This window comes from Pongo pygmaeus, chromosome 9 (assembly GCF_028885625.2).
Source record: "Pongo pygmaeus isolate AG05252 chromosome 9, NHGRI_mPonPyg2-v2.0_pri, whole genome shotgun sequence".
Taxonomy (NCBI): Eukaryota; Metazoa; Chordata; class Mammalia; order Primates; family Hominidae; genus Pongo; species Pongo pygmaeus.
In genome coordinates, this window is record NC_072382.2 from 6,930,725 (window position 1) to 6,956,279 (window position 25,555).

General features: G+C 54.8%; 1 protein-coding gene across 2 annotated transcripts; it reads left to right on the plus strand.

Moving 5' to 3' along the window:
• The first annotated feature begins 4,535 nt into the window (after window positions 1-4,535).
• UNC93B1 (unc-93 homolog B1, TLR signaling regulator) lies at window positions 4,536-22,491 on the plus strand. Of its 2 annotated transcripts, XM_054440729.2 has the most exons (12): window positions 4,541-4,717; window positions 4,866-5,007; window positions 5,490-5,643; window positions 8,956-9,117; window positions 9,331-9,463; window positions 10,197-10,290; window positions 10,826-10,950; window positions 11,826-12,008; window positions 15,255-15,278; window positions 17,691-17,964; window positions 19,778-19,896; window positions 21,733-22,491. In XM_054440729.2, exons 1-12 carry the CDS (start codon window positions 4,622-4,624, stop codon window positions 22,042-22,044), a joined length of 1,818 nt encoding a protein of 605 aa, XP_054296704.1. In that variant the 5' UTR covers window positions 4,541-4,621; the 3' UTR covers window positions 22,045-22,491. The 2 variants fall into 2 exon arrangements, with proteins under 2 accessions (XP_054296705.1, XP_054296704.1); XM_054440730.2 differs by lacking the exon at window positions 15,255-15,278 and having other exon boundaries at window positions 4,536-4,717.
• The last annotated feature ends 3,064 nt before the right edge of the window (window positions 22,492-25,555 follow it).

A 25,555-nucleotide genomic window follows, 5' to 3' on the forward strand; every position in this document is an offset into this window, starting at 1 on the left:
GCCAGCTCCCTGCCTACCTGGGAGGGCAGTGAGGTCTTCTGGACCACGCCCACACTGGTGGCCCGTGATTAGAAAGTTAGGGCGGGAGTGAGGGACTGCAGAGCCCCCGTCCTCTGTGTGGGATGGAGCCCCCAGCCGCTGCCAGTCACGTGGCTCAGCATGTGACAGCCCAGCCCTGCCATTCTCTGGAGCTCAGCCAGACTGAGCGGGTGCCAGGCAGGGCTGGGCGGGGGCTGAGTCTGTAGGTCTCAGCTGGGAGTGAGGCCCAGAGAGGGCAGCCACTGGTCTAAGGCCACACAGCAAATCAGGGACCCATCTTGGCAGGTACTGGCAGGTGGTGGGGGTGTTTCAGGATCCTGAGGGTCCCCTCCCTGGCCAGGAAGCTGTCGAGGAATTTCCCCCAACTCACAGGGGCCGAACTTGTCATGAATGCAGGAGCAACCTGGGAGGTGGCCCCTGAAGAGGCCTGTCCTCCTGGGACAGAACTCCTAGCCTGCCCTGGGAGTGAGGCTACCCCCAAGGGAGGCCACACACCTCCCAGGAGGGCTAGGCCCTCCCCACTCTGGGTCAGGTGCCCCTCACTGCTCCTCAAAGCTCCAGAGGCTCAGTGGGGCCTGGGAGTCCCATCTTTGTTGAGGGGAGCCCAGGGTAAATGGGGAGCCCTCTGGGTAGGGCACCAGGAGGACTCACTTTTGGAGCCAGCTCTGGGGTGAGGGGGCTCTGCCAAGGCCCAGGCCAGCCGGAGGGGGTGGTGGGTGAAGGGGGGCTCAGGGCTCCGGGCCAGACAGCTGCGGCCCCGCCTGCCCTGCCTTCTCCTCGCTGGGCTGACGCTTCGCCTATTTGGACCTCCGTGCTCCCATGTGAGAATGGGGCTGACTACAGTCCCGGGGGTGTCTGTGGGTGAATGAGAGGGTTCGGCGGGCATGGAGCTCAGCACCTGGCATGGAGGGCGTTAAGAGTGAGGTCTGGGCTCAAATCCTGATCCTGTCACTTACCTGTGTGACCTAGGTTAGTGTCTTAACCCCCCATGCCTCTGCCTTCCCATCTATAAAATGGGACATAAGTGATTGTGAGGCTGAAACAAGTCATTCCATGCACGTGGGCCCGGAACTGTGACCATTCCAAGTGCCCCTGCCCCTCTGGAGGGATCTGAGAGCTACCTTCCAGACTCCAGGACAGGGGCATGAGCATGGCATCAGGTGGAATCATTCATTCATTCATAATTCATTCATACATTCCCTCACTTCTCAGAAACACGCCCCTGAGCCTGGCTCACAGGGCCTCAAACCTGCCTGAGAGCATCTCACTGCCTCACCTGCCCACGAGTGACCTTGAACAAGAAACGTCCCCTCACTGGGCCTCAGTTTCCCCGGCTGTAAAATGGGGCTGACTCTGCCTGCCTCACACGGCTACTGCGAGGGTGAAATGAGAGCCGACCTGAAGACACCGACAAGGCACCTGGTGCTCAGTAGGCGCTCAGAGCATGTGAACGTCCTCCTGCCCCTCTCCCTGCCCTCCTGAGGAAGGGGCTGCCCCAGGCCTTGGCCCTGAGGCCCTGACCCTGCCTCCCACCCCGTCTCTGGCAGCCTTGAAGGCTGGACCCACCCTAGCTCCTCGAAGAGGCAAAGTTAGAGGCTGCAGGGGCCCAGGGCCCAGGACACAGGCAGAACTCACGGGCAACGGTGAATGCGGGTCACTTGTTCATTTACGCACTCAACAAACCTTTACTGAGCACCTACTGTGTGCAGACACTTCACACAATTTTCACAATTCCCAGACATTAGTGACCATGCTTTCCAGCTGGGCCACACAGTGACAAGGACTCACGGGGATCCACACCCAGCCCGGCCTGGCTCCCCGGCCCACGGTGCTTCCAAGGTGCCTGGAGCCCTTGAACAGGAATGGGCTGGAGTCTTGAGCTCTGGGTGAGCCCTTTGCCACCAACTCTCAGGAGCCTCAAGTCTCAGTGGAAAGCAGCAGCCACCTGGGCATTTGCTGTGCCAGGCACTGGGCAGAGCCTTTGGCACACCCCAACCTGGGGACCTCCCAACATCCTGTGAGCCAGACTCAGTGATCATCATCCCCATTGGCTTTAATGTTTAAAATATTGTGGAATCACATCCACGCCAAGGAAGTGGTGTGAAGGGAATCATGTGGGCTGCCCAGCACGCTCCTGTGTCAGTGCAATGCGGGGCAACAATATTCCAAGAGGTTGTTTCAGGGAGTTCCAGTTGAGAGCAATATTTATTCTCTTCTGCTTGCTTTTCTGCAAGGAACATCGATTATTTTCATAATGAGAACTGAAAGTAAAGCCTTATTATAGAGAAAAGCATTGGCAAATAGTGAACGCGGGGGGATCTGGCCGCCCCTTCCTGGGGATGTGACTGTGCACTGTTGCAACCTGGATGGGTTGGCGGAGGTGCTGGTCCCGCAGGTCACCCTGGTGTGTTTATCTGGGCCACCCTATCAGCCTCTTAGGTAGTCTCCAGGCTCCCCAAGAGCAGCTCCATAAACCACCTAAAAAAAAAAAAAAATCCTTTCTGGAGAGAGGAGATGTATCAGTCAGGGTTTAGTGCCTGCAGGGCTTCTTTTTTTTTTTTTTTTTCTTTTTTTTTTGAGAGAAGGTCTCACTCTGTTGCCCACGCTGGAATGCAGTGGCACGGTCTCAGCTCACTGCAGCCTCATCCTCCTGGCCTCAAGCAATTATCCCACCTCAGCCTCCTGAGTAGCTGGGGCTACAGGTGTGCACCATCACACCAGGCTAGTTTTTGTATTTTTTGTAGAGATGGGGGTCTCACTTTGTTGCCCAGGCTGGTCTTGAACTCCTGAGCTCAAGTGATCCTCCTTGGCCAGCCAAAGTCCTGGGATTGCAGGCGTGAGCCACCGCGCCCGACCCTCTCCAGGTGTTTTGAGTAGGAGGCATTGAGTGCAGGGAATTGGTGGTACAGCACAGGCAACAGAAGAGCCCAGGATGGGCAACCATAGCAACCGCCACCACCCCTAGGCCCAGAGGAACAAGGGGAGGAAGAGATGTCACCAGGCCCCAGAGGTCTGGGGTCCCTCAGGGAAATTGAGAAGCTCGGGGGGCCTACTCCCAGCACTTTGGGGGCCAAGGCGGATAGATCACCTGAGGTCAGGGGTTCGAGACCAGCCTGGGCCAATATGGTGAAACCCCGTCTCTACTAAAAATACAAAAATCAACTGGGTGTGGGGGCACACGCCTGTAATTCCAGCTACTCACGAGGCTAAGTCAGGAGAAGCGCACTTTCTCCTCATGCTGTGTAATGATGCTGGTGTCTGCTGTCTGAGAACGGCCCCCACCATAGCCCTACTCTCCCACTTCCTCCGTGCTCCTGCGCCTCAGGCCCTGCCTTCTCTCCTGCTCCTTTCCTATCTCCCACTTCCAGCCACCCACCTGCATGAATCCACCTGTCTCTTCCCCACATCTGCACTTGGGCATCGTCACCTGGAGAAAGTTCTACCTCCTGGAAGCCTGAAGCCACTGCAGATTCACACCTCCCTCCACCTTCCCAGCAATCCTCACGGGGTGGGAGGTGTTTGTCATCCAGTCACTCATGCATCCATCCAGTCACAAGTATTGATCACTCAGTAGGTGCCCAACGCCATCCTCTGCATTAGGGAGAGGATGTACCTGGAGAGCAGTGGGTGGAGGGAGGTGCACAGGAGAGCATGGAAAACCAGAAGGGAAGTGGAGGGACTGCATTCTCTGCAGGGATGGTCTCTTGTTCTGACAGCTGAGTGGGAAGGAAGCCACCTGGGAGGAGCAGGCAGGAAGAGCATTCAAACCAGAAGGGACCCAGGGGAGAGAATCTGGTTATTTTCAAAAGTGGCCCCGTGGCTCCAGCCAGGTGGGTGGTAGCCAGTGCTTTGGAGTGTCGGCCCCACCACGGGCTCCCACTGCAGCCCTGGATCCAGTGCCCAGCAGGACGGGGGCGGGTGGCTCTGGGCCCCACTACATGGTGGTGGCAGGGTCCCCCATGTAGTTCAGTGGGGGTCACAATCTCCACCTCCCAGGACCCCACTCAAGCTCCCATTTGCACAGCCCAAACTGGAGCAGGATGGGAACATGGGAGGTGGGCTGGCTGTAGCGTCCTGTGGTGGGAGGTGGGGTCCAGCTGGTGATGCTACTGTCCCTGCAGGGCTCTTTGATGAGCTGTAACAGCAGGCTTGGAGGTGGGGCTGGGGATGACCCAGGCAACCCTGAGGGGAGCTTAAGGTGGGCCTGGCACTTTTCCAAGGCTTTGCATTAACTCAATAATTCCGCCATGGCCCCAGGGGTGGTGCCAAGTATTTCTGTTTTACCGTCAAGGAAACTGAGGAAACCGAGGCACAAAGAAATGGAGTTAATTCCTAAAGTCCCAGGGCCAGGAAGTGTCTGAGCGGGGATTCGAACTCACACCCCAGAGGGCACACACAGGCATGCCCCTGCACACACACGCGCGCGCGCACACACACAGACACACACACACGTGTCCTGGTGGAGGCGGCCCGCAGGGCGGGACGGGGCGGGGTAGGGGCAGGTCCGGGCCGCCGGGAGGAAGTGGCCGGGAGGTGGCAGGGTCTCTGGGGCCACCGCCGCGAGTCCGCAGTCGTTCGGGCCATGGAGGCGGAGCCGCCGCTCTACCCGATGGCGGAGGCCGCGGGGCCGCAGGGCGACGAGGACCGGCTCGGGGTCCCGGACGGGCCCGAGGCCCCGGTGAGCGGGGACCCGGAGCGCGAGGCGCGGGGGTCCCCTGTGGCCAGGGTCTCCCGGGCGGGGGCGGGGCGGGCCGGGGGACGGCGGGCACCGGGGGACCCGGGTTCGGGGCGCGATCGCGGGTGCGAGCGGCGTGCGTGGCCCGCAGCTGGACGAGCTGGTGGGCGCGTACCCCAACTACAACGAGGAGGAGGAGGAGCGCCGCTACTACCGCCGCAAGCGCCTGGGCGTGCTCAAGAACGTGCTGGCTGCCAGCGCCGGGGGCATGCTCACCTACGGCGTCTACCTGGGTAGGTGCCGCGCGGGGACCCGGGGCCGCCCCGCCCGCTCCCAGCCCGGCCCGGGAAACAGAAACCGCGGGCCGCCGCCTCCCGCCCGCTCTCACTTCCCCTCCGCTGCCCTCGCAGCTGCAGCCACGGCCCCCCGCGGCGGGGGTGGGGTGGGGGGGGTCAAGTAGCGCAGCGTCCCCGGGTCCCAGCCAGAGCCTCGGTGTGGGTGGGGGGCGGGGGTCCGGGCTCCCGGACAGACCTGCCACCTTCAGAATCGGAGGCCGGCGGAGCAAGGCGGGTGGGGGTCTGGGCTCAGCTGGCCAAGTGGCCGCGGGCTGGCAGAAGGCGTGGCGCAGCCCGGGACCCCCGCTGTCCTGAGGGGCGCTGTCAGCGGGAATGCCTTCCGTGACTAGAGCTCCCTGGGAGGCCTGCGCGCCGTCTTCTGCTCGGTGGCGCCCAGAGCCAGGCTGGTCCCTGCACGCCGCTCCCTGTCCTGTCCCCAGGCCTCCTGCAGATGCAGCTGATCCTGCACTACGACGAGACCTACCGCGAGGTGAAGTATGGCAACATGGGGCTGCCCGACATCGACAGCAAGATGCTGATGGGCATCAACGTGACGCCCATCGCCGCCCTGCTCTACACACCTGTGCTCATCAGGTGGGCGCGGCTGCTCCCTTGGGATGCTGCGGTACTCCCATCTCGGAGGGGTACAGAGACCGGCGGGCCAGGAGGTGTCCATCTGCCGGGGTGTTTGTCGGGGGGAAGGCAGCAAGGGAGAGGTTTTTTTCTACCCGGAAGCCTGAGAGTGAAGGGGGTGAAACTCGGATTTGGGGAAGGAAACAGGAACTTTGCCTCAGGGCACATTTGGTTTCCAGCAACAGATTCACACGGGCTGAGCTCCCTCCCAGGTTGCCTGGGCCTCTCGCGGCATCCTCCTCGTGGCCTCCTTGGAGGCCTCCCAGAGCCGCTGTAGCCTTCAGGGTTGGGGCTGTAGAGTTAGGGGTTTCTGATCAGTCAGCAAAGTCCAGGCACCCATGCCTGGCCCAGTCGCTGTGACTGGTGCTGAGGGGGTGTTTCTCACAGACAAGCATGGCTGGGCAGGTGCCCCGGAGCTCTCCCCCAGATCTAAGCCCTGGAGGTATGTGGTCCAGCCTCCCCATCACCCGTCCACAGTGCCCTCCCTGATGGGACCTGGAGACCAGTGGACAAATTAGATGAATTTGAGCTCCCTCATCTTTAAAACAAACAAACAAACAAAACAACAACCAAAAACTCCATTTAAACAAAAATTTGAAAATTTAAAACGCTCCAGTTGCACAGACAGGATTAGAATAACTGAAATCATAAAAAAGAAACCCCGTCTAAGACCTCCAGGAAATCGGCTACCCATGCTGTCCCACCACCATGCGTGGATTACATTCACATCCTTGTCCCCAGAGCACGTGTGTGGACGTGCCCGTGTGTGTGTGTGTGTGTATGCAAGCGGGCTATGTTCGCTTTTGCTTGCTTTTTTTTTTTTGAGACAGACACGTGCTCTGTCACCTAGACTGCAGTGCAGTGGAGTGATCTCTGCTCACTGCAACCTCTGCCACCCAGGCTCAAGCGATTCTCCTACCTCAGCCCCCTGAGTAGCTGGGATTACAGGCGCCTACCACCCAGCTAATTTTTGTACTTTTAGTAGAGATGGGGTTTCACTATGTTGGCCAGGCTGGTCTTAAACTCCTGACCTCAAGTGATTCTCTTGCCTTGGCCTCCCAAAGTGCCGGGATTACAGGCATGAGCCACAGTGCCCAGTGCTTGCTTCCTTCTTTTCACTGAGCATATCTTAGCCTACTCTACAGCCTTCACAGTTACGACTTTGCAATGGTAGCATCTTCTGCAGATGTGGCAGCACTGAACGGTGGCTCAGAATTGGATACTGCAGTTCCTTCTGTGCTTACAGCTGTTTCCTTGTTTTTTTTTAATTATGTGTTTATTTATTTTATTATTATTATTATTATTTGAGACAGAGTCTCACTCTGTCACCCAGGTTAGAGTGTAGTGGCACGAACACAGCTCACTGCCTCCTCAACCCCCGCACACTGGGCTCAAGCAATCCTCCCGCCTCAGCCTCCCGAGTAGCCAGGCCTACAGGCGCACGCCATCACACCTGGCTGATTTTTAAAGTATTTGTAGCGATGCGGAGTTGCTATGTTGCTCAGGCCAGTCTCGAATTCACCCGCCCCAGCCACACAAAGTATTGGGATTACAGGTGTGAGTCACCACATCCAGCACTCCCCCAATTTTTTAAAGAATTATTTTTCCTAGGATACATTTTCAACAATGTCTACACTAGGTCAAAGCCATACGAAAGGCTTTATGGCTTTTGAAACCTATCACTTCTACTAATAGCAGTGAACTCTTGTCTCCTGTGTGCTGGGCACTTTATTTTATTTATTTATTTGTATTTTTACTTTTTTTTTTTTGAAACAGAGTCTCATTCTGTCACCCAGGCTGGAGTGCGATGGCACAATCTCGGCTCACTCCAACCTCTGCCTCCCAGGTTCAAGCGATTTTCCTGCCTCAGCCTCCTGAGTAGCTGGGATTACAGGCGCCCGCCACCACGCCCAGCTAATTTTTTGTATTTTTAGTAGAGACAGGGTTTCACCATGTTGGCCAGGCTGGTCTCAAACTCCTGACCTCGTGATTCATCCACCTCGGCCTCCCAAAGTGCTGGGATTACAGGCACGAGCCACCACGCCCGGCCGTGCTGGGCACTTTATAAGCACAATTTCATTCCCAAGAATTTGAGGAAGCTGCTCTAATCTTAGACATGAAGAAACCATGGTGTTAAACAACTTGCCCAGGGCCCACAGGCAGTAACTGGCAGACTGAAGGCTTAAACCCTGGTAGAGGGACTCAAATCCACAAGTTCACCCCCTGCCAAAACTATCAGGCTGCTTTCCCAAAGGGTTATGCCAGTGTGCGTGACCACTGGCTATATGTGCCACTTTTTTTTTTAGCAATCTTGCTGTTGCCCAGGCTGGAGTGCAGTGGCGCGATCTCAGCTCACTGCAACCTCCGCCTCCTGGGTTCAAGCGATTCTCAGCCTCCCAAGTAGATGGGATTACAGGTGTGCACCACCACACCCAGCTAATTTTTGTATTTTTAGTAGAGGTAGGGTTTCACCATGTTGGCCAGGCTGGTCTCAAACTTCTGACCTCAGGTGATCCGCCCACCTCCACCTCCTAAAGTGCTGGGATTACAGACGTGAGCCACTGTGCCCGGCCTATATGTGCCACTTTCAAACCACATCCTCACCAGCGGTGAATGCACATTTTTACTGGCATTTTTACTTAAGGAGCGTAAATACAGAAAACTTGAAGATATCAGTAGTGGTTTTTGGCCTGATCAGCCTCCATGGCCTGATTGGGCACTCATCCTGTCACTCACCAAGCCCCTTCTATTGTCACTGTGTGACCTTTTCCCAGACCCAGAGAGGAGGAAACTTCCTGACTGACCACCATTGTTCGTAAGAGCAATGGACTGGAGGCAGGGGAGCTGGGACTCCGGCTCTGCTGCTCCCAGCAGTGGGGCCTCTTCCTTTCTCTTCTCCCAGCCTGAGTCAAGCCCCTGGGCCCTACAGACACAGTGCATGAGCTTGGGAGAAGGGGGAATGGGAGAATCAGAGAGTCCAGAACACGCATGAGGGCTGGTTACACCCATGGGCCTCTCTCCATCCTCACAGTGGTGATGAGAGGCCTGTGCTTTGGGCTCTATGCCCATATTACAGCTGGGAAAACTGAGGCACAGTAGATTGCCTGAGGCCACTCAGCAAGTCTGTGTATCTGATATTCCATCTCAGTGCCCTCGACTCTCTCTACCTCACGTAGCCCTGTGAGCTGGGAGCTGTGGTTGTGGCCCCGTTTGGCTTCAGGCCACAGTGGTCCAGCAGGCCTGTGGTGCCAGCATCTCTCCCACTGTCCGCAGGTTTTTTGGAACGAAGTGGATGATGTTCCTGGCTGTGGGCATCTACGCCCTCTTTGTCTCCACCAACTACTGGGAGCGCTACTACACGCTTGTGCCCTCGGCTGTGGCCCTGGGCATGGCCATCGTGCCTCTTTGGGCTTCCATGGGCAACTACATCACCAGGTGAGCCTAGTGGGCAGCAGGGCAGGAGGCTGGAGACCTGGCCAAGCCTCCACTTTATTGCCAACTTTGGCTGGGGGACCACAGGAAGCCCCTTCTGCCCTCTGGGCCTCAGTTTCCCCACACCGGGGCTGGTCTGCCCCTAGCTCTGGGTGCAGGACACACAGGAGTGGCACAGGTCGGGCTGGGGAGAGCCTTCTCTCCTTTGTGGTCCAGGATGGCGCAGAAGTACCACGAGTACTCCCACTACAAGGAGCAGGATGCGCAGGGGATGAAGCAGCGGCCTCCACGGGGCTCCCACGCGCCCTATCTCCTGGTCTTCCAAGCCATCTTCTACAGCTTCTTCCATGTGAGTGCCACGTGGGCCATTGTTGGGCCCACGCATTGGAGCAGACCCACGCATTGGAGCCCATCCACAGTCTCAATCCTCTAGTCCCACTTTCCTTTCTTTTATTATTGTTATTTTTAAGAGGCCTGGTCTCACTATGTTGCCCAGCTGGCTTTGAACTCCTGGGCTCCAGTGATCTTCCCACTTTGGCCTCCCAAGTAGCTGGGACTACATGCGCACACCACTGGATCTTCCCCACCTCCATTTCTTTTTCTTTCTTTCTTTTTTTTTTTTTTTTTTTTGGTGGGGGTGGGGGACAGGGTCTTGCTCTGTTGCCCAGGCTGGAGTGCAGTAGTGCAGTCACGGCTCACTGCAACCTTGAACTCCTGGGCTCAAGTGATCCTCCCACCTCAGCCTTCTGAGTAGCTGGCATCATATGCGTGTGCTACCACACCCAGCTAATTTTTTATTTTTTGTAGAGATAGGGTCTTACTATGTTGCCCAGGCTGCCCATCTTCCTTTCTTGAGCCCATCCCAGCTTGCTCATCCATAGAGATAGGGATCTCATCTGCCCTTGTCCACAGTGCTGGCCAGGAGGTCTTCCTCATTGGGCGGCCCTGGAACCACACTACTCCCAGAACTGGGAAGGCCCCTTTTCCCCCAAGGCTGTGCCTGGACCCCTCCCCAGACCATGCCTGTGTCCCCTGCCTGGCTCTGTGCCTGAGTCTGGTCCCAACTGCCCTCATTTCCGCAGCTGAGCTTCGCCTGCGCCCAGCTGCCCATGATTTATTTCCTGAACCGCTACCTGTATGACCTGAACCACACGCTGTACAACGTGCAGAGCTGCGGTTAGTCCTTGTGGGGCTGGGGAGGAGTCCCCAAAGCCTGCTTACTTGCCCAGCAGACACTGGGCCCTCACTCACAGGATTCAGGGCTGGCAGCCCAGTGCGCCACGGCTCTGGTGGGTAAGACACAGGGCCCTGTAGGAGTAAGTAGTTAGGACGTCTGACCCAGCCAGGGGAGTGGATGGGCAGGGAACTGCCTGGAGAAGGCACCATCTGGGCTGAGGCTGCCAGTGGGATCTTTCTTGGGGCCAGGCAAACAGTCAGAGCTCAGTCAGTGCAGGGGGTGTGCATGGAAATGTGAGGTCGACTGAGCCTTGGGGCAATAGGGCGGGAAGCAGGGGAAAGATGCCCCTTTCCCGGGGAACAGCCAGCCCCAGTGGTCCAAACCTCCAAACCGCTCTCTGAAGGAACTCTGCCCTTGCTCTCACCCTCCCGCCCTCCACCGCGCCTCCGCGGCCTGCGTGGCTCCATCCTGGTGGCTGGGTTGACTGTGTGCCCTACTCTCTGCTCACGGTGCCCTCACCCCCACCCTTCCCAGGCACCAACAGCCACGGGATCCTCAGCGGCTTCAACAAGACGGTTCTGCGGACGCTCCCGCGGAGCGGAAACCTCATTGTGGTGGAGAGCGTGCTCATGGCAGTGGCCTTCCTGGCTATGCTGCTGGTGCGGCCCGGGATGGGGGCAGGACAGTCAGTGAAGCAGAGTGTGGGTCTGGGGACCGAATCTGCGAGAAAGGGTCTGGATCGGATAGCGTGGCCTGGGTCGGGTTGTGGCCTCGGGGCGGGCCGTAGGCCTGGGAGCGCTATCTGAGTTGGGGAGCTAGGGCCGAGTGCTGCAGAGCGGGCATGAGGCTCGGAGGCGGGGCTGAGGCCTGTGGTCCGAGGCAGGTGTGGGCATCCAGACGCCAGGGGAAGGAGGGAACAGGCTTGGTCCACAGTTTGGAGCTGGAGACAAGATCTTAGAGGACTGACTGAGACCTGTGAGGGTGTTGGGGACAGGACCAAGGGTGAGGGCTGGAAGGTGTGGCTCAAACTGGAAGTGGTATTGGAAGGCAGAACTAAGGCATTGTCTTGGCTGCAGCCTGGCGATGGAGCCGGGAGGCAAGGCCCAGTCTGTGGCTGTGTCAGGGCGGGGCCTAGTGCTGGGAGGCGGGACCGAAGTCTGTGGGTGTGTCCGAGGGGCGGGGATTAGCCTGGAAGGCGGGGCTGAGAAGGAAGGCTGAAGTCTATGGGTTTGTCTGAATGTGAGTTGTGAAGTGTGTGTATGTGAGAGACAGGGGATGGGGCCTTGGGCTGGGAGGGAAGACCACCGTCTTTGGGAGTGTGGTGGCGTGGCTTTGTGCTGAGAGGCGGGGCCTTGAGCTGGGATAGGCAAGACCTGGGTCTGTGGGTGTGTCTCAGGGGCGGGGCCCTGGACTGGGAGGCGGGGCCGAGAGCTGGGGCAAGGCCCAGGCTTGTGGGGCATCTGAAGCGCGGGGCTGAAGCCTGGAAGCCAGGCCCAGACCTGGCTGGCCGCCCCTTCAAGTAATGGGTTCGCAGGTGCTGGGTTTGTGCGGAGCCGCTTACCGGCCCACGGAGGAGATCGATCTGCGCAGCGTGGGCTGGGGCAACATCTTCCAGCTGCCATTCAAGCACGTGCGTGACTACCGCCTGCGCCACCTCGTGCCTTTCTTTATCTACAGCGGCTTCGAGGTGCTCTTTGCCTGCACTGGTATCACCTTGGTAAGTACAGCCTGCATAGGATTGCCCGATAAAAGACAAGATAGCCAGGTAAATTTGAATTCAAGTAAACAACGAATAATTTTTAATTACATATGTAAGTGTGTACGTGGATATCCCAAATATCCCCCTCCTGCTTTCTCTTCCCTCTCTTACCCCCCTCCCCCCTTTACCTTGGGCAAGTTATTTTAACTTCTCTGAATCGAAATGGGATAGCGCCCACAAAGTGTTTAGATCCTTGTAGGATACAGCCCACGGTGTCTAGGGATACTCCGAGTATTTTCACACCTGCCCTCAGAACCTTCCCCTGAGCCTTGGAGCGAGGTCAGGCAGTCCAGGGAGGGCAGGGTGTGGCCTAGGGAACACCTCTTGTGGGGAGTAAGAGCCAGCCCCTCTCCCCCCGTGGCTCTTAGGACCCCCATCGCAGGGGGGTGAGGCACTCCCCGCGATGCGGGGAGTAAGAGCCAACCCCTCTCCCTCCCTGGTTTTTACGATCCGCGGTGGACTCACAGCCTCTTTGCCGTATTGTGGTTAATATCATCTCCCCTCTGGAAATTATGAGCTATTTCACAGACGGGTGTACGCCCGTCTGTATTGGGAATAATATCATCCTCTTCCTCCCTGAATATTAAGAACAGTATCACAGGGGTGTTTCTACTCCCTGCCATATTGGGTGTCATATCCTCCTCTCCCACGTTGCAATTAGAAACAATATCAGTGGGGGCGTGTCCACCTTCTGTGATATTTAAAGTAATATCATCCTCTTCCCTCCAGGATCATGGGAATAATATCCCTGGGGGGTGTGCACTTTCTGCGATGTAGGTAATCATATCACCCCCTCCGCCTTGGAACATTAGGAAGGACCATCTCACAAGGGGGTGTACACTTCCTGCGATATTGGGAGTAATATCAACCTCTCGACCTCTGAATATTAGGAAGAATATCACAGGGTGGGTGTACACCTCCTGCTCTATTATGGGGAGTAATATCTACCTATTATGGGCAGTAGTATCATCCCCTCCGTTTCAGGATATTAATAACAATATCACAGGGTGGGTGAACACAGCCTGCGATGCTGGAATTATTATCATCCTCTCCCCCTCGGGTTACTAGGAACAATATCACAGAAGAGGTGTACACTCCCTGCGATATTGGGAGTAATATCATACGCTTCTCCCGTGAATATTAGGAGGAATATCACCGGGTGGCTGTACATTTATTGTTACGTTGGCAGTCATGTCATACTCCACCCACTGGATATTAGGATCAGTGTCACAGGGTGAGTGTACACCTACTGCGATATTAAAACTAGTATCATGCTCTCCATCCCTGGATATTAGGAACAATATCACAGGTAGGTGTACATCCCCTGCGGTATTAGGAGTAATAATATTATGAATTATTAAACATCAGTCTCATTAATGATTATCAATGGTAATATTAATTAATAGTATAACATTATTAATCATTAATGATTATTTTAAAGATATGATTATGCATGATTAAAATTGATTCTTACTATTAATGTCATTTTAAATAATATTAGTTATTAATATTAATATTAATCATTGTCTTATTACTAACATCATTTATGATGGATTTAAGTAACATTAATTACTGATATCATTATTTTATTATTAATATTGATATTGCTATTAATTATTAATTGTAATCATTAATATTTTTAATCCGCATTAAGTTTTACTGTCTCCACTGTAGTTACTAATATCGATGATAACTATTAATTGTTATTATATTTATTAATATTAATAATTAATAAAACTCTTCCCGATATCCGTGGGGGAGAGGATATGACTCCCAATATCGCAGAAAGTGTACACCCCTCTATGATGTTACTCCTAACAGCCAGGGGGTAGAGGATGACATTATGGAAAATATCGCAGTGGGTGTACATCCCTTCGGTCATCTTGTTCCTAATATCCCGGGTGGGAGCGGATGTTATGACTCCCAAAATCGCAGTGGGCGGAGACCTCCCCCGTGATACTGTCCCTAACATCCAAAGGTGGAGAGGATGATATTCCTTCCAATTTAGCCGAGTGTGCACACCAGCCCTGTGATATTGATCCTAATATCCAGGGGACGAGGAGATGATATTAGTCTGAATATTGCAGGCGGTGCACACTCCCTAGGAATATGATTCCTAATATCCAGGGACAGAGAGGATGATATCACTCCCAATGTAGCAGGGGGTGTACACCCCTTCTGTGACATTGTTCCTAATAGGCAGCGGGGGAGAGGAAGCTATCACCCCCAATATCGCAAGGGGTGTACACCCCCTTATGACATTGTTCCTTCTATCCTGGGAGGGAGAGGAAGATACTAGCCGCAGTGTCCCAGGGGCTGTACACACCCACTGTGATATTGTTCCGAATATCGGGAGGGGAAGAAAATGCTGGTACATCCAATATCGCAGGGGGTGTACATGCTCCTATGATACTATTTCTTATGTTCAGGAAGAGAGGATGGTATTACTCCCAATATAGCATAGGTTGTACACACCTCTCGCGATACTGATAATAGTAATATCAATATTAACAATAAAATAATGATATCAGTAATTAATGTTACATCCATCATAACGGTAAGAGCCAGCCATCCTAACAGGAGGGTGTCGCCCCCTGGCTCTTAGGACCCCCATCGCAGGGGGGTGAGGCACCCCCCGCCATGCGGGGAGTAAGAGCCAGCCCCTCGTCGCCCCCTGGCTCTTAGGACCCCCATCGCAGGGGGGTGAGGCACCCCCCGCCATGCGGGGAGTAAGAGCCAGCCCCTCGTCGCCCCCTGGCTCTTAGGACCCCCATCGCAGGGGGGTGAGGCACCCCCCGCGATGCGGGGAGTAAGAGCCAGCCCCTCGTCGCCCCCTGGCTCTTAGGACCCCCATCGCAGGGGGGTGAGGCACCCCCCGCCATGCGGGGAGTAAGAGCCAGCCCCTCGTCGCCCCCTGGCTCTTAGGATCCGCGGTGGACTCACAGCCTCTTTACAGTATTGTGGGTAGTATCATCTCCCCAGTGGAAATTATGAGCTATTTCACAGACGGGTGTACGCCCGTGTGTATTGGGTGTAATATCATCCTCTTCCTCCCTGAATATTAAGAACAGTATCACAGGGGTGTTTCTACTCCCTGCCATATTGGGTGTCATATCCTCCTCTCCCACGTTGCAATTAGAAACAATATCAGTGGGGGCGTGTCCACCTTCTGTGATATTTAAAGTAATATCCTCTTCCCTCTAGGATCATGGCAGCAATATCCCTGGGGTATGTACACTTTCTGCGATATATGTAGTCATATCACTCCCTTCGCCTTGGAATATTACGAAAGACCATCTCACACCGGGGTGTCCACTTCCTGCGATATTGGGAGTAATATCAACCTCTCGGCCTCTGAATATTAGGAAGAATATCACAGGGTGGGTGTACACCTCCTGCTCTATTATGGGGAGTAATATCTATCTATTATGGGGAGTAATACCATCCCCTCCCTTTCAAGATATTAATAACAATATCACAGGGTGGGTGAACACAGCCTGCGATGCTGGAATTATTATCATCCCCTCCGCCTCGGGTTACTAGGAACAATATCACAGAAGAGGTGTACACTCCCTGCGATATTGGGAGTAATATCATACGCTTCTTCCGTGAATATTAGCAGCAATATCACCAGGTGGCTGTACATTCATTGCCATGTTGGCAGTCATGTCATACTCCACCCGCTGGATATTAGGATCAGTGTCACAGGGTGAGTGTACACCTACTGCGATATTAAAACTAATATCATGCTCTCCATCCCTGGATATTAGGAACAATATCACAGGTAGGTGTACATCCCCTGCGGTATTAGGAGTAATAATATTATGAATTATTAAACATCAGTCTCATTAATGATTATCAATGGTAATATTAATTAATAGTATAACATTATTAATCATTAATGATTATTTTAAAGATACGATTGTGCATGATTAAAATTGATTCTTACTATTAATGTCATTTTTAATAATATTAGTTATTAATATTAATATTAATCATTGTCTTATTACCAACATCACTTATGATGGATTTAAGTAACATTAATTACTGATATCATTATTTTATTATTAATATTGATATTGCTATTAATTATTAATTGTAATCATTAATATTTTTAATCCGCATTAAGTTTTACTGTCTCCACTGTAGTTATTGATATCGATGAGTACTATTAATTGATGATTACTATTAATTGTTTTTATATTTATTAATATTAATTATTGTTATCATATTTATTAATATTAATGATCGTTATTATATTTATTAATATTAATTATTGTTGTTATATTTATTAATATTAATTATTGTTTTATTTATTAATATTAATTATTGTTGTTATATTTATTAGTATTAATTATTACTATTGTATTTATCAATATTAGTTATTAATATTGTATTTATTAATATTAAATTTATTAATATTAATTATTAATATTGTATTTATTAATTATTAATATTGTATTTATTAATATTAATTATTAATATTGTATTTGTTGATATTAATTATTAATATTGTATTTGTTAATATTAATTATTAATATTATATTTGTTAATATTATTAATATTATATTTGTTAATATTAATAATAAAACTGTTCCCGATATCCGTGGGGGAGAGGATATGACTCCCAATATCGCAGAAAGTGTACACCCCTCTATGATGTTACTCCTAATAGCCAGGGAGTAGAGGATGACATTATGGAAAATATCGCAGTGAGTGTACATCCCTTCGGTCATCTTGTTGCTAATATCCCGGGTGGGAGCGGATATTATGACTCCCAAAATCGCAGTGGGCGGAGACCTCCCCCGTGATACTGTCCCTAACATCCAAAGGTGTAGAGGATGATATTCCTTCCAATTTCGCCGGGGGTGCACACCAGCCCTGTGATATTGATCCTAATATCCAGGGGACGAGGAGATGATATTAGTCTGAATATTGCAGGAGGTGTACACTCCCTAGGGATATGGTTCCTAATATCCAGGGACGGAGAGGATGATATCACTCCCAATACAGCAGGGGGTGTACACCCCTTCTGTGACATTGTTCCTAATAGGCAGCGGGGGAGAGGAAGATATCACCCCCAATATCGCAGGGGGTGTACACCCCCTTGTGACATTGTTCCTTCTATCCTGGGAGGGAGAGGAAGATACTAGCCGCAGTGTCCCAGGGGCTGTACACACCCACTGTGATATTGTTCCGAATACCCGGAGGGGGAGAAAATGCTGTTACTTCCAATATCGCAGGGGGTGTACATGCTCCTGTGATATTGTTTCTTATGTTCAGGGGGAGAGGATAATATTACTCCCAATATCGCAGGGGTTGTACACACCTCCCGCGATGCGGGGATTAAGAGCCAGCCCCTCTCCCCCCGGCTCTTAGGACTCCCATCGCAGCGGGGTGAGGCACCTCCGCGATTCGGGGAGTAAGGGCCAGCCCCTCTCCCCCCCTGGCTCTTAGGACCCCCATCTCGGGGGGGTGAGGCACCTCCCGCGATGCGGGGAGTAAGATCCAGCCCCTCTCCCCCGCGGCTCTTAGTACCCCCGTCTCAGTGGGGTGAGGCACCCCCCGCGATGCGGGGAGGGCTGAGGCTGGGGTCTGGGCTGTCCCGGACTTCAACACTCACCCTTTGTCCCCCCGCAGGGCTATGGCGTGTGCTCGGTGGGGCTGGAGCGGCTGGCTTACCTCCTCGTGGCTTACAGCCTGGGCGCCTCAGCCGCCTCACTCCTGGGCCTGCTGGGGCTGTGGCTGCCACGCCCGGTGCCCCTGGTGGCTGGAGCAGGGGTGCACCTGCTGCTCACCTTCATCCTCTTTTTCTGGGCCCCTGTGCCTCGGGTCCTGCAACACAGCTGGATCCTCTATGTGGCAGCCGCCCTTTGGGGTGTGGGCAGCGCCCTGAACAAGACTGGACTCAGCAGTGAGTATAGCTGTGGACACTGGGGGGGCGGGGCAGGGAGCTTTATGGCTATCTGTGGGTGGTTGGCTAGACATAGACATCCCAGGGACAGATATGGCGTCCCATTGTCACATAGGGTCCTGTGGACATGGCAGAGGCAGGTGGGGCTTCCTGTGGACACTCTGGCGGTGGAAGGGAAGTCTCATGGACACATTGGGGACAGATGGGTAGGGCGTGGACACCCTGGAGACAGGTATGGGGGTTCCACGCCATGGACATTCTGTTAATACCCCAGGGCGGGCACAGGGCCCCGTCAACACTGGAGGGTCAGTGTGAAATCTCGTGGCTACACGGGGCAGGTGTGGGGCTCTGTGGACACCCCTTAGGGACAGTGTGAAAAACACATCAGGGATTCTCCCTTTTCATACCACGGAACAGTGCTTACCCTGACATAGTTTTCATGACACTTGGAGCAGATGTTTTGGTCTCTGCCTCATGGAGCATGTGGTAGGAGCAAGTGGCCTGGTGTACATCCACGGCACAGATAGAGACATGGGCCTTTGTATAGAGAGGAGCAGGCCTGCAGCCCCAACCCAGTCTGCTCAGTACCAGAGTCCAGGCCCCAGGTCTGGGCTGCTGGGGAACAGGGCCCTGTTTGCAGAAGGCAGCGGGTGGGCCCATGTTCAGCTCCAGGATGCTCCCTGCCCACAGATGGGCACACGCGGTGACACACAGCTAGCACACATGGGCACAGTCCTGCGGGGCATCCATGTCAGTGTCTGTTCTAATGGGCCGAAGCTGTGAACAGTTTTGAACGTCATCCTTGGGGGTGTGGAGTGGCAGAGGTCATGCCTGCTGCTGGCAGGGCAGAGGCCAGCTCAGTGTCTCTGTCTGTAGCAGGGGCTGGAGCCTCATGCTGCACCACAGTCTCTTGGCCATTTTGCCCAAGGATAGCCAATTCTGGGCAGAGTCCAGACTGGGTATCTTGGACCCATGTTGTGCCCTGTCTGGTCCTGGCATCCCCTCTGCCCAGCTCCATATCCCATCTCCTCCGGTGAATCCCGGGTGCTCCTTGTCTCTTCATAGCAGCACTGTGGGGGTAAAGTCACCCCGCAGGGCCCCAAGACAGGAGTGTTCATGTCCTGAGTGCCTGGTGAAGGTGTTAATAGTGGCCCCTATGATTTCGCAGGTGCCATGCCCACTTTCTCACTTTAGAACTTCAGAACACAACACACAATAGGCAAAAGCTCATCTCACCATTGGGAAAAGCGGCTCTGGGGAGTTAAGTACCCAAATCACCCACAGAGCCAACATTACAGTCCTGAGAACGAGTGGGCATCTTCTGACTCCCAATCCATTACTCTTGTTGCCCACCCTGGGGGGACTTATTGGAAAGGAAGCCCCTCTCTCCATGCTTAGCTTCAGGTTTGATTTGCAGAGCTGGCAGCTGCAAACAGTTCAATCTCTCTAGTCCCGGCTGAGGAGGAAAAACAGCGCCTGCAAGCTTGGCACTGCACACCTGGGGCTGGGGACAGGACATGACTAAGCACAGAGCTTTCTTCTTTTGAGGCCAGGCGTGTGATGTGGAGCGGGACCACCTGCGTCCACACAGCCCGGCGCACCTGCTCCTACTTCTGCTTAGCGTGTGAGCGGTGTGGTGACCAGGGTTTCCACCAGGGGGCAGGCCAGGACCGGCTCACAGCACTTCCTAGGAGCTCTCTGGTCCCAGGCTGGGACCCATACAGGGCTTAGAAAAGTTCATAGATGGTAGCTCGGCAGCCCCAGGCCCCAGGTGACACCTCTCCCCTGCCTGCCCCGTACTGCCTGCCTGCAGCACTCCTGGGAATCTTGTACGAAGACAAGGAGAGACAGGACTTCATCTTCACCATCTACCACTGGTGGCAGGCTGTGGCCATCTTCACCGTGTACCTGGGCTCGAGCCTGCACATGAAGGTGAGACTGGGCAGGGTTGGGGGCCCCATGCCCAATGACAGGTACTTCCTTAGCTCCTGCCCTGGCTTCACAGCTTCCTAAACGCCACCCCTTCCTAAGCCAGTCTCTGGGCCAAGTCCCCATTCCTGCAGCCCACTGGGTGGCCCTCAACTCAGCACCCCACTTACTGGCCCACCTCCAGCCAGTCCCAGTTTGCCCATCTCTGAGGGGATTTGTGGGTGCATCACAGCCATCCTGTGGGCTGTTTGGTACCCTGTTCTCCAGATGTTGGGTCTGTCTGTCTTCATGGCCTGAAGGGGAGCAGGCCCCTCGTGCTCTGCTCCCAAAAGATGGTGGCTTGGTCTAGCAAGTCCCAGTTGCTAAACAGTTTTTAAAAATAGAACTAAAGGCCGGTCACGGTGGCTCACGCTTATAATCCCAGCACTTTGGGAGGCCGAGGCGAGTGAATTGCCTGAGGTAGGGAGTTTGAGACCAGCCTGACCGACACGGTGAAACCTCGTCTCTACTAAAAATACAAAAATTAGCCAGGCATGGTGGCATCTGCCTGTAATCACAGCTACTCGGGAGGCTGAGGCAGAAGAATCGCTTGAACTGGGAGGCGGAGGTTGCAGTTAGCCGAGATGGGGCCTTGGCACTCCATCCAGCCTAAGCAACAAGAGTGAAACTCTGTCTCAAAAAAAAAAAAAATAAAAAGAAATAAAAATAGAACTAAAAATAGCAGGGAGTGGGCTGGGAGCAGTGGCTCATGCCTGTAATCCCAGCATTTTGAGACACTGAGGTGGGCGCATCACCTGAGGTCTGGAGTTCGAGACCAGCCTGGGTAACAGGCTGTGAAACCCTGTCTCTACTAAAAACACAAAAATTAGCTGGGCATGGTGGCACGTCCCTGTGATCCCAGCTACTCTGGAGGCTGAGGCACAAGAATGGCTTGAACCTGGGAGATGGAGGTTGCAGTGAGCCAAGATCGCGCCACTGCACTTCAACCTGGAGGACAGAGCGAGACTCTGTCTCCCCCAAAAAAAAAAGAAAAAAAGAAAAAAGAAAAGCAGTGAGTGGGCTGGGCATGGTGGCTCACGCCTGTAATCCCAACACTTTGGGAGGCTGAGGCAGGAGGATTGCTTGAGGCCAGGAGTTCAAGACCAGCCTGGGCAACACAGGAGACCCTGTCTCTACAAAAAATTTAAAAATTAGCTGGGCGTGGTGGGCGCGTGCCTGTAGTTCCAGCTACTTGGGAGACTGAGGTGGGAGGATGGCTTGAGCCTGGAAGATTGAGGCTGAAGTGAGCGTGCCACTGCGCTCCAGCGGTGGGTGGGGGAAGGGAGGGAGGGGAGGCGGTGGGGAAACGGAGCGACCTTGTCTCGAAAAAAGAAAATAGCAGGAAGTATGCATACAGATATGTGTGTATGTACTGAGCTATGATGTAAAATCATTCCTGACTGCGGGTTATAGTGAAAACCCCATGAAAAACATCACTACAGCCCACGGGTGTTTCAGGGACACAGTGTTGTGAGCCCTGGGAAGGCAGGGCTTGTGGCCAGCACTTTATCAACACTGGCACATGCACCCTATGAGGCAAAGGGATTTGCATTGTCCCCTTACAGCGTGGGACACTGAGGTCGCCAGGGGCATGGCGACTATAAGGGACAGTGCTGGATGTGAGCCTCGCCTGCAGGAGGCGGTCCAGGAAGCGTGGGTGGAGGGGCTGGAGAAGTTGAGGGCCGCGTGGCCCGGGAGGCTCCCGGAGGAGGGAAGTGCCTGTCTCAGCTAGGGGCATAAACGGGGAAGGTGCGGGGCGAGGCGGCCGCGGGTCCCTGGCATCCCTCTCCTTACGCCCAGGCTAAGCTGGCGGTGCTGCTGGTGACGCTGGTGGCGGCCGCGGTCTCCTATCTGCGGATGGAGCAGAAGCTGCGGCGGGGCGTGGCCCCGCGCCAGCCCCGCATCCCGCGGCCCCAGCACAAGGTGCGCGGTTACCGCTACTTGGAGGAGGACAACTCGGACGAGAGCGACGCGGAGGGCGAGCATGGGGACGGCGCGGAGGAGGAGGCGCCGCCCGCGGGGCCCAGGCCTGGCCCCGAGCCCGTTGGACTCGGCCGCCGGCCCTGCCCGTACGAACAGGCGCTGGGGGGCGACGGGCCAGAGGAGCAGTGAGGGGCCGCCTGGTCCCCGGACTCAGCCTCCCTCCTCGCCGGCCTCAGTTTACCACGTCTTAGGTCAGGGGGACCCCCTCCGAGTCTCGCGCTGTCTTCAAAGGCCCCTGTCTCCCCTCCCTAACGTTGGGGACGCCCCTCCCAGAGCCCGGGTCACCTCCGGGCTTCCGCAGCCCCCTCCAAGGCGGAGTGGAGCCTTGGGAACCCCTCGGCCAAGCACAGGCTTTCGAAAATACAGCTGAAACCCCGCGAGCCCCTAGCACGCGCCCCAGCCCCGGAGCAGGGTCAGGGTCTTCTTGCGACCCGGCCCCGCTCCAGATCCCCCCAGCTCTCGGCCGCGGACCCGGGCCGCGTGTGAGCGCGCTTTGCACCTCTTATCCCCAGGGTCCGCCAAGAGCCACGATTTTTTACAGAAAATGAGCAATAAAGAGATTTTGTACTGTCCTGACTGGGGAGTCCCAGGCTGCGGGGGACGGAGCGCCCCTGGGGTGCACGCCCGGCTGGCCCGAACTCTGGGCGCGGTGGTGGGAGGCCCTGACCTTGAGGGACCGCGGGGTGTGGGGAGTGCGGAGCCCCACTGGGGGCGGGGCGAGGTGTCCGTAGGCCCCGCCCACCAGCCAGTCCTCCCTCCTGAGGCCCCGCCCCCCATCCCTGCCTGCCTTTGCCAGCCCCAGCCAAGAGAAGGGAGCGGCGGAGCGGCTGGCAGAGACAGAGGCGGGTGTGACGGCATTGCTGGTCCCCCATGGGTCCAGAGGGCGAGACAGACTCCGGAGGCACACCCTCCAGGGGCCTGTGTAGGCATCCTCGGCCCTCCAGCGACCACCCCCGCGTCGGACAGGGTCCACTTCTGAGCCACGGTGGGGTCACCCTGTGCCCAGTAGGGGCCTTGGAAGTGGTGGTTGGAGGCCAGGTACGCTCGGTTACTACCCTTTCCCAGCTACAGCCTCAGCTGCGATGCCCACGAGAAACAGGCTGGTGGAGGGGCAGACCCCCTACAAGGCCTGAAGGTGCCGTTCCTCCACCCGCTCCTCTTGTGGCCAGAGGAAAGGGACACCCCCGCCATGAAGAGCTCTGAACGGTTGGGTAAGGACAAGTGGGGGCTGCGCGAGGGCCATGGAGCCCCCAGCTGCACCCCAGCAGGCCGGATGCTGGCCCACACCATTCCTCACTCTCCACAGCCCCTCTACCCCCGACTTTGGCCAGACCCTTGTCTGTACCTCCAGGCTCCATGGCTGCCTCAGCATCGCTCTATGGATTCTCTCAGCCCTAATCTGTGGCCCCATCTCTCCTCTCTGCCCTCATGTGAGTTTGGTTCTTGAAGCCTCTAGTGGGTCCTGGGGCCAGACTCTGTGGCCTTGGACAGGGAGTCTCCCATCTGAGCCACAGGTTCCTTCTCTGTTGAGTGTGTGAGGGAACATGTTGGAGGCCTTAGCGGGGCGGCTGCAAGCGCCCCAGTCCCTGTAAGAAATACAAAAGGGTGTGGTGGGAGACTTGACATTTTCTAAATCTGGGAGGGAATGCTGCCTGCCTCACGCTGACCTTCAATGACAAGCAGACTCAGAAGCGGTCCCGAGATGCCACCATAGGCTGGGTGAAGGCCAGCACTGTGCGCTTCCAGTTCCCCTCGGCATCTGTAGACTGAGTGTTCTCTGGAGGTGGCTGGCGACATCTTCCAGGCAGGCTCCAGCAAAACCAGTTGGAGTTGGGCAACCTGACGCTCGGATGATTCACTTCTGAATGCAGGGCAAGGTGATATTTGGAAGGGTGTGGGCCCCGGGATGCTGGGCAAATGGGGAGCAGGTGCCTGTATAGTGGGCCTACAGCTCTTCCCAGTTCAGAGTCAATTCTAATGTCCAGGGTGCTAAGGAACAGAGGCTCTGGTGTTGAGCAGACTTGAAGGTGATCCGAGCACATGGAGTGGCCGCTCGGGGGCTTGGCTCCTGGCTGTGCTCTCCCTATCTGGGCATTTCCCATGAGAAGGCTTCATAGGCCACCTGGCTGCTCCTGGCACACGGAGGATGCCCAGATGCTGACATGTGCCAGACAACACGTATGTACACCTGAGAGGCCACACGTGTGCAACATGCAAACACACATGATGGATAACACCTGTGACAGGCGCTACATGACAACACATGTGCACACATGATGGGAAACACATATCACAGGCCGTGCGACGGGAAACACATATCACAGGCCGTGCGACGGGAAACACACATCACAGGCTGTGCGACGGGAAACACAGCACAGGCAGTGCGACGGGCCCTGGCAGCAGGCTCAGCAGGCTGGCTCTTTTCAAGCAGAAGTAGAGCTCATTGTAAGGGATGACACTGGCGTAGGTGGCACCTCCCCTGTCTCCATCACCCCCGGATAAGGTGACTGGGTGGAGGTTCTGGACCCCTGAGTGGATGAGCAGGTTGTGTCATGGCCTCTGTGTCTGATTGCCACCCTCGCTCCCAAAGCAACTCTGATTTTGTCGATCTGCACTGTGGGGATTTTTCTTTTTCTTTTCTTTTTTTCTTTGGCAATGGAGTTTCACTCTTGTTGCCCAAGCTGGAGTGCAATGGCGTGATCTCAGCTCACTGCAACCTCCATCTCCTGGGTTCAAGCAATTCTCCCACCTCAGCCTCCCGAGTAGTGGGGATTACAGGCACCCACCACCACGCCAGGCTATTTTTTTTGTATTTTTAGTAGAGACGAAGTTTCACCATGTTGGCCAAGCTGGTCTCAAACTCCTGACCTCAGGTGATCCACTTGCCTCAGCCTCCCAAGGTGCTGGGATTACAGACGTGAGCCATCACGCCCGGCTGGGATTTTTCAATTATGTGATTCTAGGAATCTCCAATCCAAGATTTTCCCTATCTTTAAGTTCTCAGTAGCAGGTTAGATAGCCTGAGAAGTCTCCCTCTTCAAAACACCTAGAAATGCTGGGTAAGAAACAAATGTCCTTTTAACTACATAGCTGAGGCTGGGCATGGTGGCTCACGCCTATAATTCCAGCACTTTGGGAGGCTGGGAGGCTGAGGCGGGCGGATCACCTGAGGCCAGGAGTTCGAGACCAGCCTGGCCAATGGTCTACTAAAAATACAAAAATCAGGCAGGAGTGGTGGCAGGCGCTTGTAATCTCAGCTACTTAGGAGGCTGAGGCAGGAGAATCTCTTGAACCCAGAAGGCAGAAGTTGCAGTGAGCCAAGATCACGCCATTGCACTCCAGCCTGAGCAAGAGTGAAACTCCATCTCAAAAAATATATAAATAAAATAAATATATAGCTGAGTTCTTAAGAAAATAAGTTAAGTCCCCTAAGGCCAGAAGTGAAGAGGGAAGTGAGAACCAAGGTGGGGACAGAGGAGCTGGTGCTGCAACTGCCTGAGGGCAGGTCTGGGTTGAGCGTTGGAAGCCCTTACAAGGCAGGGGGTCAGGGTTACAGTCAAGCATGATGAAGTTGGGGCTACAGAAATGCAACACCTTTAGAGAAAGGGACAGAAAAATTTCCACCCAGGGGAACAGAGAG

What these genes read in the sequence shown, in the direction of transcription:
- UNC93B1 (XM_054440729.2), top strand. Translation starts at nt 4,622, where the DNA reads ATGGAGGCGGAGCCGCCGCTCTACCCGATGGCGGAGGCCGCGGGGCCG. An exon ending in GTACAACGTGCAGAGCTGCG is followed by an intron (nt 10,291 to 10,825) that starts GTTAGTCCTTGT and finishes CACCCTTCCCAG; the next exon opens with GCACCAACAGCCACGGGATC. An exon ending in GAACAAGACTGGACTCAGCA is followed by an intron (nt 17,965 to 19,777) that starts GTGAGTATAGCT and finishes GCCTGCCTGCAG; the next exon opens with CACTCCTGGGAATCTTGTAC.